This window comes from Paramisgurnus dabryanus, chromosome 6 (genome assembly GCF_030506205.2).
Source record: "Paramisgurnus dabryanus chromosome 6, PD_genome_1.1, whole genome shotgun sequence".
Taxonomy (NCBI): domain Eukaryota; kingdom Metazoa; phylum Chordata; class Actinopteri; order Cypriniformes; family Cobitidae; genus Paramisgurnus; species Paramisgurnus dabryanus.
Genome location: NC_133342.1, coordinates 38,621,265 through 38,633,440, shown reverse-complemented (window position 1 = coordinate 38,633,440; position 12,176 = coordinate 38,621,265). Strand labels below are relative to the sequence as shown.

Sequence of the window (12,176 nt, the reverse complement as noted above, 5' to 3'; positions counted from 1 at the left end):
TTGTAAAAACTACTTAAATGTCCTAAAATAACTAAGGCCTAGTCCTGGATTAATCTGAACCCTAGCTGGGAAACAACCCCATAGTGACGAGCTGAAAATACTGCGTCTTTAAAGCAATCTGCCCGGACCGGTGTGGGGGCGTCACAGGCTCTCATTGCTTTTCCTCTCTTTAACACTACAAAGACAATATACCTGTAAAATAAACTGATGACGGGGCTGCTGAATTATTCAATAAAAAAATGCACACCCAAGGTTCACATAATTCAAAGGACCGGAGTCAATTATTTCGCTTGCCACGGTTAACACTGACATTGCTCTGGTGGTTATTTTAAGACATTTGACAGGTCAGGTGTGCGTTTTACAGAAAAAAATAATCGACACCCGTGGATAAAACAGTCTAGTAGTATAAATCTAAATAAACCACATAACATGTAGATGGAAGGTGTTTCAATGCACAACTCCCACCAGTCCTGTGTAGAGTATGGCATGCAAAGATTATTTTATACAAAGTTATCAAAAGATCGCCGAGCACAAGTCTAAACGAGTAGCTGCTTTCTTCAATGAAAAACATGATCGCGTCAATCTGCTCAATCCTGGTGATGTCAGTGCCCTATTTATGTTATAATGGACTATTTCACATGCAAAGATGATGGATGAGATGATAGAGATGTTTCTGAAGAGGAGGAGTCCTAATGAAGGTACTTTCAAAAGTTCATAGACTATGCCCATGATAAACAACCTAAAGCTTCACTAAAAGTAACAGTTAGCCCAAACATGTATATTGTAACATGTACAGTGACTAAACCACAGTAAAGTGACTTTTACTTGTAATTCTTGCCTGTTGTGCTTTTATTTTCATTGCCTCTCTTAAAAATTCCATTCCTGAAAATCATAGCATCAGCTGACTTCAGATAGTCATAACTTTTGTTTCAGAAAAGATATGAAAGAAAAAATCAGCTTTTTTATATTGTATCAAAACCTAAAACATCTTAAATTTCGCCAGGTTTTCCCAGATCACATCACATATAAGTAAAAAAAAAACGGATTTTCACTGCAGTGTGAACGTAATCCACTTTTCACTATCCAGTCACTTTCTAATAGTTAAAATCCAGTGTTTATATTGACTGTAAAAATAACTGCCAAAAATCTATGTTTCCAAAAAACTAAAATGTATGTTCCTGCTTTGTATACGTATGGTTTTAGTTAAATTTAGTGTAAAGTGAGGTGTTAATTAATTTACAGTTAATAAGCATGTCCTACTAGAAGCTTAGATTTGCGTACTGCATTATTCATGGTGTTAAATGATCCTGCCTCCGTGGCTCCAGACGTGCACTGAGGTCTGGGCTCGGCTCTCGGCTGTGTACACGAGACTTCTGTCTCTCTGGGACCAGTGAGGAAACATGCGAAGCCTGAGCTGTAAACATCCGGTTGTTGATACAGAGTTGACAGCCTCAGTAAAGAGGCTTTGGCTCGGCTCACAGCGAGTGTATGGACTCGTGCCAAAACTGGTGGAGAGAGAGAAAAGCATTTCTTTTCCTTTGCGTAATGCATCACATCTTTCTAAGAGACAGATTTTGCAATACAGTACTATCATAATAGGTGCTTTACTGTACTGTACGATAAATAAATATTTATTTTTAAATGCATTTTAACGTACCAAGCAAAATTCAGTTCAGTTTTATTTCTATAGCGCTTAACACAGTTTTGTATTGTTGCAAAGCAGATTTACAAAAAAAAAACATTTAAGCAGGAATAAGATTAACAAAAAAGACAGAAAAGAAACAAAACAATTTGGAAAATATGCTTGAGAAAGCACATTTTGGCAGAAATGATATACACTTTAAAAAACTGGAACATAGAAACAAGCCAATTAATTCTATAAGAAATTAGGAAAATACATTTAACAGAAAACACATTTTAGCAGAAAAAAGTTTTACAAAAATAAACTCACACAAAAAAACATAGACTAGACAAAATTGGTAAATATGTTTTACAGAAACACACATTTTTGCAGTAAAAAGCTTTACACATAATATACTTTAAAAAAGGAAGTAGAAAAAGAATCATCATAGACATGAAAAATCGGAGATATATGCTTTACAGAAAACACATTTTTGCAGAAAAAAGCTTTACAAAAATACACTTTTTCAAAAAAAGAATAGAAAAAAGAAGCATTAGAGATGTTTACAAAAAATATACTTATAAAATAAAACATAGACATAATAAATCTGAGAAATATGCTTTACGGAAAAAACGGTTAAGGAGAAATCAGTTTTACAAATATATACTTTATCAAAAAAAATTATAGCATAAAAATCGGAGAAATGCTTTACTAAAACACGTTTTAGCCGAAATAAGCTTTACAAAAATATACAGAAGCATTAAAGAGATAAACAATCGGAGAAATATGTTTACAAAAATATAATTATAAAAATAAAGATATAATAAATCTGAGAAATATTCTTCACAGAAACAAGGTTTAGCAGAAATAAGCTTTACAAAATATACTTTATCAAAAAGTAAAAAGAAACATTAGACATTAAAAATTTGAGAAATATGCTTTATAGAAAACATGTTTTAACAGAAATAAGCTTTACAAAAATACACTTTCACACACACACACATATTATTGACATTTAAAAAAGTGGTAAATGAAAAAAGAAAAGGACATTAGAGACATAAGCAATTGGAGAAATATGTTTACAAAAATATACTTGATCAAATAAATTATAGACATAAAAATCTGAGAAATATGCTTTACAGAAAACACGCTTAAGCAGAAATAAGCTTTATAAAAATATACTTTATCAAAATAATTATAGACATAAAAATCTGAGAAATGCTTTACAGAAAGCACGCTTAAGCAGAAATGAGCTTTATATTAAATACTTTATCAAAATAATTATAGACATAAAAAAGTCGGAGAAATGCTTTACAGAAAACACGCTTAAGCAGAAATGAGCTTTATATTAAATACTTTATCAAAATAATTATAGACATAAAAAATCTGAGAAATGTTTTACAGAAAACACGCTTAAGCAGAAATGAGCTTTATAAAAATATACTTTATCCAAATAATTATAGACATAAAAAATCTGAGAAATGCTTTATAGAAAACACGCTTAAGCAGAAATGAGCTTTATATTAAATACTTTATCAAAATAATTATAGACATAAAAAAGTCGGAGAAATGCTTTACAGAAAACACGCTTAAGCAGAAATGAGCTTTATATTAAATACTTTATCAAATAAATTATAGACATAAAAATCTGAGAAATATGCTTTACAGAAACACGCTTAAGCAGAAATAAGCTTTATAAAAATATACTTCATCAAAACAATTATAGAAATAAAAAAGTCGGAGAAAAGCTTTACAGAAAACACGCTTAAGCAGAAATGAGCTTTATATTAAATACTTTATCAAATAAATTATAGACATAAAAATCTGAGAAATATGCTTTACAGAAACACGCTTAAGCAGAAATAAGCTTTATAAAAATACACTTTATCAAAAAAAATTATAGACAAAAAAAATCTGAGAAATATGCTTTACAGAAAACACGCTTAAGCAGAAATGAGCTTTATAAAAATATACTTCATCAAAACAATTATAGAAATAAAAAAGTCGGAGAAATGCTTTACAGAAAACACGCTTAAGCAGAAATGAGCTTTATATTAAATACTTTATCAAAATAATTATAGACATAAAAATCTGAGAAATGTTTTACAGAAAACACGCTGAAGCAGAAATGAGCTTTATAAAAATATACTTCATCAAAATAATTATAGACATAAAAAAGTCGGAGAAATGCTTTACAGAAAACACGTTTTAGCAGAAAGAAGCTTTACAAAATATACTTTACTGAAAAGAAACATTATAGACATAAAACATTAGGGAAATATGCTTTACAGAAAACTAGTGATGCACTGATACCACTTTTTTTCAGAACGAGTCTGATATACATCATTTTTAGTACTCGCTGATACCGCCTCTAACACAATCGCGATCATTCATTCAGGTTGTAGAGGTATTTGAATGTTCAAAGAGACAGCAGCTTTCCCGCAAGTGGGTGTGGTTTCATCACAGACAGCAGACACGCCCCCAGCATTTGAGAGCAGTGAAAGCTGCTTATTTTTCCCAGACTTTCATCACTTATTTTACATACTTTGCAGTTTTAATCATACAAATTTGGATGGGCGGTTAAAAACAAACACATTTAATATCACTTTAGATTTTAAGTGTCTTAGTATGTGTCGGCATTCCCCCAAGCCAAAAAACAAAACTCCAGTTGTGTTTAAGTCGAGACAAAACAGACTTGACCGAGACTTGAAACAGTCCTTTTGAAACTGTGTTTGCAACCCAATTTAATACTATAATGTGATTATCTGAGTGAAACACAATTCAAAATCTAGCTATGAAAGTCTTTCTAAAATAGAGCGGTTAGAGAATTGGAGCGCTTGATGATATCAGCCATAAAGGAAAATCATTCGTTTTATTTCTTTTGAATAGCATATGCAGATAGATAAGAAACCATTTTCTCTTCTCCCTTGGATTTAAACATTCACTCCGTGTAGCTTAAAGACTTAACGTTAAAGTTTCTGTGTGAGTTGCATCCAAATGAGAAATCTCTATATTTTACTGGCAGACGAATTCCCCACCCTTTCCCAGGGTCACCGCCGACCCCTGACCACCTGTGTTTGGCTGGTGTAACCCTTTAGTGATTGGGAAATCAGTATTCACTGGAGAAGCAAGCGAAACGAAATGCCAGCCCTTGTTAAGGCTAAAATATTTACCCTGTGTGATGGGCTGCCGGGGTGTTGAAAGAGCTCTTTTGGATATACAGATAAACACTTCAACACTTTCTTTGTCTGGGACAGATGAATTGCTGCAATGACAAAAAAAATCATCTTATCGACTCCGAGTGAATATCTGCCAGACTTTTCACAACCGCTCCCATTTATTTTGGACTGTAATGTGTAAATCTACCAAGACAGCGCAAGCTTCCTGAATTAATTTAATCTCTTCTGTAAAATGCCATATAAAGTGACTTTGTTTATCATTTGGATTTACTTTGACACTTAGACACGTCAACTGTTGAGTCAGAATTTTTTTTAAATAAAATCGATAAAACAGTGTTATTCATTCAGCAGGATATTGGATTAACTCATGTAGATGTACTAAAACTCTTCGTTGTATTCATTGGTAAACTGAGATTTGTTGACATCTAAACTGATTTTGGGATATAAGGTTAGGTGTTAGGTTAAAATTAGGGTATTGTTGGGGAGAAGTGGTGGTCGTTGACTTCTTTTTCGAGGGTGCGCGATGCAAAGCTCATTACAACATTTATTTAACCCTTTATTTGCTTATCATGTCAAAATATGTGTTCAGCACGTCATCATGTAAACGTATGTGCATCACGCTTCATGTCAAAATATGAGCTTGCTGCAGAGGCTTTAAAGGGGTTTATGATAAAAGAGAAGCTCACATTTTCCTGATACTCGCTTTATCTCATGTGTAATCAGAGTTTATTGTTAAGTTTCCTTTATCATAAACCCTTTCATGCAGCATGAAACGTGGTTCACACGATACATCAAACACATATTGACATGACGTGCAACACACATAACACTGAACAAATATTTTGAATTTGCGCCCTTCGGAAAAAAAGTAACTGGCCGCCACTGTTGGGCAGTGAATACACTAATGGTGTGTGCAAACTAAAAGCGAAGCAAATATTTGCGTTAATCACTCTAAATTACTGACTGGATTACTTATTTTTCACGTCACTCGTGTGATTAACAATCTTTGAGGTTTTGGAGCCCTGGGGAAGTTTTGACCTGCATTGACATCTGTGCTTTTTTCAGTAAAGAGGCACAAATAATGGCAAAAGTCTCACAACACTGTGTTCATAACAAATGTATGAGAGAATGTTTATGCATGGCTTTTGAAAACGCAAAATGTTTAAGTCACTGATATAAAGCCACAAAACCTATACTAAACATGTGTTTATATGGCTTTTAAGAACTTTGAAGAATCTTGTAGTCTAACATAGGGCTGGACGATATGGCCAAAAATTTTATCGCCGAATACTTCTAAATATCAGTCGATGCTGTATAAATCCGATAGTGGAATGAATGTTAAATAAGCCTTGGGATAAACTGCAAAGAATGCCCAAAATGATTGTCTGTACATACAAACTTCTAAACAAATTAATTTACCAAGTCTATGAAGCCTCCTCCTATAAAACTATAAACTATAATTTTACTATAATACAAATTAAAAATGGCAAAAATAAATTGATTTTAATTTTTTATTTGTATTTAGTCTTCATACAAAATGAAATGTAAACTCACTGTCAAATAATCAGACTTTAGGGCTCACCTATAATATTAATAAGGTTCAGTCAGTGATAAATGCTGTAATGCAGGGCTCTAAAACTAATGGATCATTTTAAAGCAACACTAAAGAGTTTTTGCTCTTTGCTCCCCCTACAGGTTAGAAGCGTAATTGTTCATTAGCACTGTCGTAAATACTGCAGCATAGCTGGCTCTGATTGGATTGTAGGTCTGCCGTAAAGCAATTTTTTGTAGTTTTCACTCGAACTGCAGGACCACTTACCGACGGTTGGAAACTTCTTTAGTGCGGTTTTGGCTGATAGAGGGCTGCAAAGCGAATCTGAAAGTGCCATTCACCCTGTTTTGAGTGGATGAACCACTGAAACTTTTTTGGAAACGTTATTTTAAGGTTGAAAAAACTCTTTGGTGTTGCTTTAATAACAAATTCTTCAGTCACAGTATTAACTTTCATAGTGCCATAATTTTGATCAATTTACTATTCTAGTAATATGTGGAAAAATATTATTAAATAGCCTGAGTCTAAGTGACCCCACAATTTTTGAATGGTAGTAGGCTATTTAATGATACATAAGAGAGTTAGACAGAAACATTTATATCAAAGCTCTATTTGTAATTGCATAGCAAGCTGCATAATCATATATTGGATACTAGCATACTACTTCATATTCATATACTCATAACGAGAACAATAGCTGCCTACATACTTTTTACTATTGCACGTTTCTTTCCCCCTTTTTAACACGTGAACCTGATTTTTCTCATTCGTAGTTCAGTTTGTGTTGCATTACATCTCCTGTTCTCCCTCCCTGGTGTCACCATTGGAAGCTGTGACTTGACATGAACTTACCCCACACCTCCTTCTCATATTCTGAGTAATAGATCTTCTCTGGGCGAACAGCAGATTAATTGATCGCATAATAACAATGATATGATTTGACGCGAGGCACAGATGAGCGATTTAAATCCGATCAGGCATTACGTTTTACGGAATGCGCGGCTCATGGTTGCTTAGTTGCGAAAGACGGCATTATTTTGGTCAAGCTATGATTGATAAGCACCCGAGACGGCAGAATCTTGCTATGGTTATCTCTGTGTCAATCATCATCACATTTTTGGGAGTGAGTCTTGTTCCGTACAGACATGAAACGAACATTTAGGGGATTCACTCTCGCATTTAAATGCGTTTGTCACTCCCGAAAGTTTGCAGTGTGTATGAGGCCATTTTAACAAAGGTCAAGTAAAACTGTTATAGTTGAAATAATAGCGTGTTTGAAGATAATGAAAAGTCCTCATGACATGGTACCTCAGAACAACGTCAAAGTCCACCTTGCCTCCCGTAGCTTTACCATGCAACTGGTGAGTTTAACACACACACAAAAGCTAAACGTCTTCTCATTGGATAAGAACACACTATCTCATGAATAAAAGTGCTAGCGCCAGACCCGGAGATCAGCTGAATGGATTCCAAAACAGTAAGATTCAAAGGTTTAACTCTTGGGGAGCTGGAAAATGAGCACATTTTCAAAAAAAGTGGAATGTCCCTTAGATTTTATGAAAAATAAAGTTAAAGTTTTTTAAAGGTGCCCTTCCTCTGTCGTTTTTATTGTTTTATACTGTTGTCTGAGGTCTACTCATGACGTTTGCATGGTTTTTACATCCAAAAACATCAAAAGCAATAAGTAATAGGCCATTTTGTACCCTGGTTTTGAGGCTGGTTAGAGAAATGATCCGTTTTAATGGGCGGGCTGCATTGACGACTTGGAAGTAAACACCCACTGCTATGATTGGATACGTTTTTCATAGTCAAACTAACTTTCAAGACTTATTTAATCTCATGTGTAATCAGTTTAATGTTAAGTGAGTGTCTTAAGACACAGTGTCTTTCTTACACACACACATTTTATCATAAACCCTTTCGGCACACAGGCGGGTGTCTTTTATCTTAAACCCACGCACAAAAACACATACACGCACGTGTCTTTTATCGTAAACCCTTTCGATGCGCGTATAGCAGCGTGCACGCACACACACACACACACACACACACACACACAAACCCTTTCAACGGGCGTGTAGAATCGCACGCACAAACACACGCATGTGTCTTTTATCATAAACCCTTTGCGTTTGCAGCATGAATTCACGTGAATCGCGTCCCTCTGAAGAGAAGTCCCGGCCGCCACTGATAGTGACACATAGTACTAAAGTGTTTTGCTCACACACACACACACACACACGCGTGTCTTTTGATCATAAACTCTTTCAACTAGAGATGCACCGAATATTCGGCCACCGAAAATTTTCGGCCGAAAATGGCCGAAAGACTTTTATCACAGAAACAATACGGCCGAAATGTTGTGATGACGCAAACAGAAACCGCGACCTGCACGTGCTTGTCTGAAGCAACATAATAATAATTTATTTCAGGGTTTTCGGTTTCGCTACTGATAGTGACACATAATACTAAAGTGTTTTAGTGTCATAAGCTGCGCCATTCTGTCCGGATCCAATATTGATGGAGGAGCATTGCTTTTTAATCGCAGTCTCTCTTCAAATCCAGCGTTCTTCTGAACATCCAAACATGTAGCAACTGTTATGATTCCCTCGTTTAATAGGAATGATGTCTCTCGACAAAAACATGGCCCGAATACGGTATGGTTGACATTTAGCCATCCTTGCTGTAACTTGTTATGAAAACTAACTCAACTACATGTAATATGTGGGCCCGGTCTCAAGTTGAAGAGCTCATGAATATTAATGAGCTCGATCAGTTCCACGTCACACTGATAAGCTTTTCAAACTGACCTGATTTCTCCGCTTATTTCTTTTCAGTGGCTAGAGCTGACAGAGGAGGTGGAAGTTCATTTTCACATTCACGACACAACTCAAACATATATGGACCTAACACATATCAAAAAATACAAGTCAAAACAGTTTTATGCGGAAGGGCCTCTTTAAGGTTAAAAACAAAATCACTGTATTCATATCCTAAAATCGCTGATGAAACTAATAGATTTTGCACACATTTTGTAATGCAAGGATGTAATATACTGTTACACATCATATATTTTTCCTCAACAGTTAACCAAACATCCACTTAAGACATAACAGATGATATCTGCATGAATTCTTGCCAAAACAGACATTTTTAAAACTGCAATTCTGTCTATGTGTGCGTATATCAGGGTCACGCATCTGCATGCATGCTTCATTGTCACGCCTCAAAAGTCATCTTAAATCGATCGAGTGCGTGTTGTAAAGCTGCGAGAGCAGAGAGGTTGTGCTATTTCAGAACCAGCTGCCATAAAATAATATGCGGCCCAGATATTATTGCTTATGGGCCAGTTTTGGCCCGTGAGCTGCCTGTTCCGACCCCTTGCCTTATAGAAACCATGGTTTTACTACAGAAAATTTATATCAAACATGTTTTTGGCTAAATGCAATTTGTATTACCATATGTTTCATAGAAATATCACAATTAAACTGTACTGAGACGCATCATTTAAAAGTAGACATTGCAAGCATTATGTAGACTTTTATCTTTTATTTTTCTGGCAAGTATTCGATAAGTTCGCGTTTTTGACAAGACTTCACTGAGGAAGAGAGAACAGAACGTGCATCATGTTAATTTTTTTACATTTGCGAAAAGCACAACATTTTGTTTTTATTGGGAGTGGACATAATAAAACTAGACACTTTTGAATGATGTATGAATAATATCTGTATGTTCAAAATTAACTTCGTTTTTAAAGTCTCTTTTGCACTGATAAGAAGAAAAGTGTGACGTCACCGCCCGCAATAACGTCGAATACTTTGTGTTAAAAAAAACATTGCACAATGAATTGTCTTTACGCACAACAACAGTAGTCCAACTTCCTCCTAAAATGTCATGTACAACCGCTTTCGCAGCTGGTGTTAGCATGACAAATTATTGCACCAGGTGAATAGTTATCAAATTTGGATAACAGTTTGTTTAACTGGATTTAAATAAGACTCCGGTTTTACTGTGAAATGTGCACATAAATAGTTTTTGACTTTAATATTGGAAGTCATTAAAATGAAGGATATGTAAAGTGAATGCTGCTAGTTGAAATTGTGAAGCGTTATGAAATTTATTCTTGGCAAACTGATGTCAGTGTTTTTATTTAGTCTGGTTATAATATTTTAGTTATGCTCGGATTTCAGTTATTTACCCAACACACTGTAAACTGTTAAAATGAAGTTTTCAAACAACTTTTCTTGTGAGTACAAAAACTGTTTGCATATTTTAGAGAAAATCTAAAGAATTTTATCTTGAAAAATCTAAATGTGTTTGTAAAATATAATCTTCAGTGTTACAGGGGATATCAGCAGAAGACAGGACAGATTTATTTAATATTTTATATTGTTGTAACCTGAGTTTCTCTGCTTTTGCAGGTAAAATGGTCAGACGCTTCATCCACCACTGTCAGCAAAAGTCATTGTGAATTAGAGGACTTTCTGTTAAAGGTGAGCACAGATATATGTGTGAGATATACATCACTTTGTTTGTTTTTGTTGTTCAGTCACGTAAATCTGTGGCACATGCACGTGTGCCAACTGGCAAGGCATCATGCCATCAAAATAAAGCAGCAGGGCACATTTCCTTCTGGCTGTGTTTGCAATAAAATATTGGTGTGCTGTTTCATGCGTATGTAGTGTTTATACAACAGTTCTTTCTGGTTCTCGAATCTGATTGGCTGAGAGCCTTTTACATCCGTGCGAAATATTCCACCAGTATCATCACTGGAACCGGAATTATTATGGGAGGCTTGTTTTACCTCTTGAGCCGTACGGTCAAATATTATTGTGACTCCCACCAGAGTGGGAAAGAATGATATGTCTGATATTAGGTGACAGTGAGAAACGTGCAACTGATATAGCAAAGGTTTGATTCCCAGTGAATGCTTGTACTGATAAAATATACATCAAATGCAAGTCAGTGTCTGTCAGATGCATAAACGTAAAGAAACATAAAGTCTCTCTCTCTCTTGCTCGCTCTCTCTCTAGCTTCCTAAGGAGCAGAGCCCTGATGGCTTTGAGAAAAGCATTGTCAGGATATTAAGTCGAGCAGATCAATGTGAGTCCAGAGAACTGGAGAGAAATCTCAGGTGAGTCTCATCTCATTGGTTAACTAGTTTTGGGGGAACTTTTGTTGCACTTTTGCACTACAAACACATCCACAAAAAGGCAGACAATGTGTCACAGGCATGTATAGGTTATGAGCAGGGTGTGATTTGTGTGTGGGGGGGGGGTATGGGGGGTATTATCCCCCCCTGGTTTTCATATTCCTGCCTCTGATTAATTCTTTTTTAGACACACATGTATCCCCCCATGATGAATAGTCATCAAATGGCCGAATCTCGCTCGGCGTGGGTGGGGGTAGGACAGGTTACATTTCTATACATATTTTATTTCAACAGTTACAAGAAATAGCCTAATACCCTGAATAATCAATATAAGCTTGTGGTTAATAATTTATTTTCATAAATAAAAATTTCCCTCCTTCTGATTTATTTTACAAATTACACCCTAGTTATGAGGGAGAAAAAAGTTTTACTTTTATTTGCTAGTACAGTAAATAAATGACATAAATAACATGTGAAACGTAACTTCAGTGATGTAAGTTTCAAAGTAAAATTAATTAATAACTGTAAATATTAAAAAATGTAATTGGTAACTCCTAAGAAACACGTACAGTTAAAGTCGCTTTAGATTAAAGGCACAATATGTAAGATTTTCGCCACTAGAGGTCGCTAATTCATAACAACAAAGGCGAAGCTTAATGACTTCGATAGATG

The 12,176-nt window shown here is 35.2% G+C and overlaps 1 protein-coding gene across 3 annotated transcripts in view; it reads left to right on the top strand.

Moving 5' to 3' along the window:
• zcchc2 (zinc finger, CCHC domain containing 2) overlaps positions 1-12,176 on the top strand; it is a 39,499-nt gene that overhangs the window by 9,994 nt on the left and 17,329 nt on the right. For all 3 annotated transcript variants that reach the window (XR_010541894.2, XM_065276698.2, XM_065276699.2), the window contains exons 4-5: positions 10,774-10,845; positions 11,386-11,486. Coding sequence is in view for 2 of the 3 variants with exons in the window: in XM_065276698.2 (XP_065132770.1) it covers positions 10,774-10,845; positions 11,386-11,486 (173 nt within the window). In the remaining variant the exon portion in view is untranslated. The remainder of the gene's footprint in view (positions 1-10,773; positions 10,846-11,385; positions 11,487-12,176) is intronic.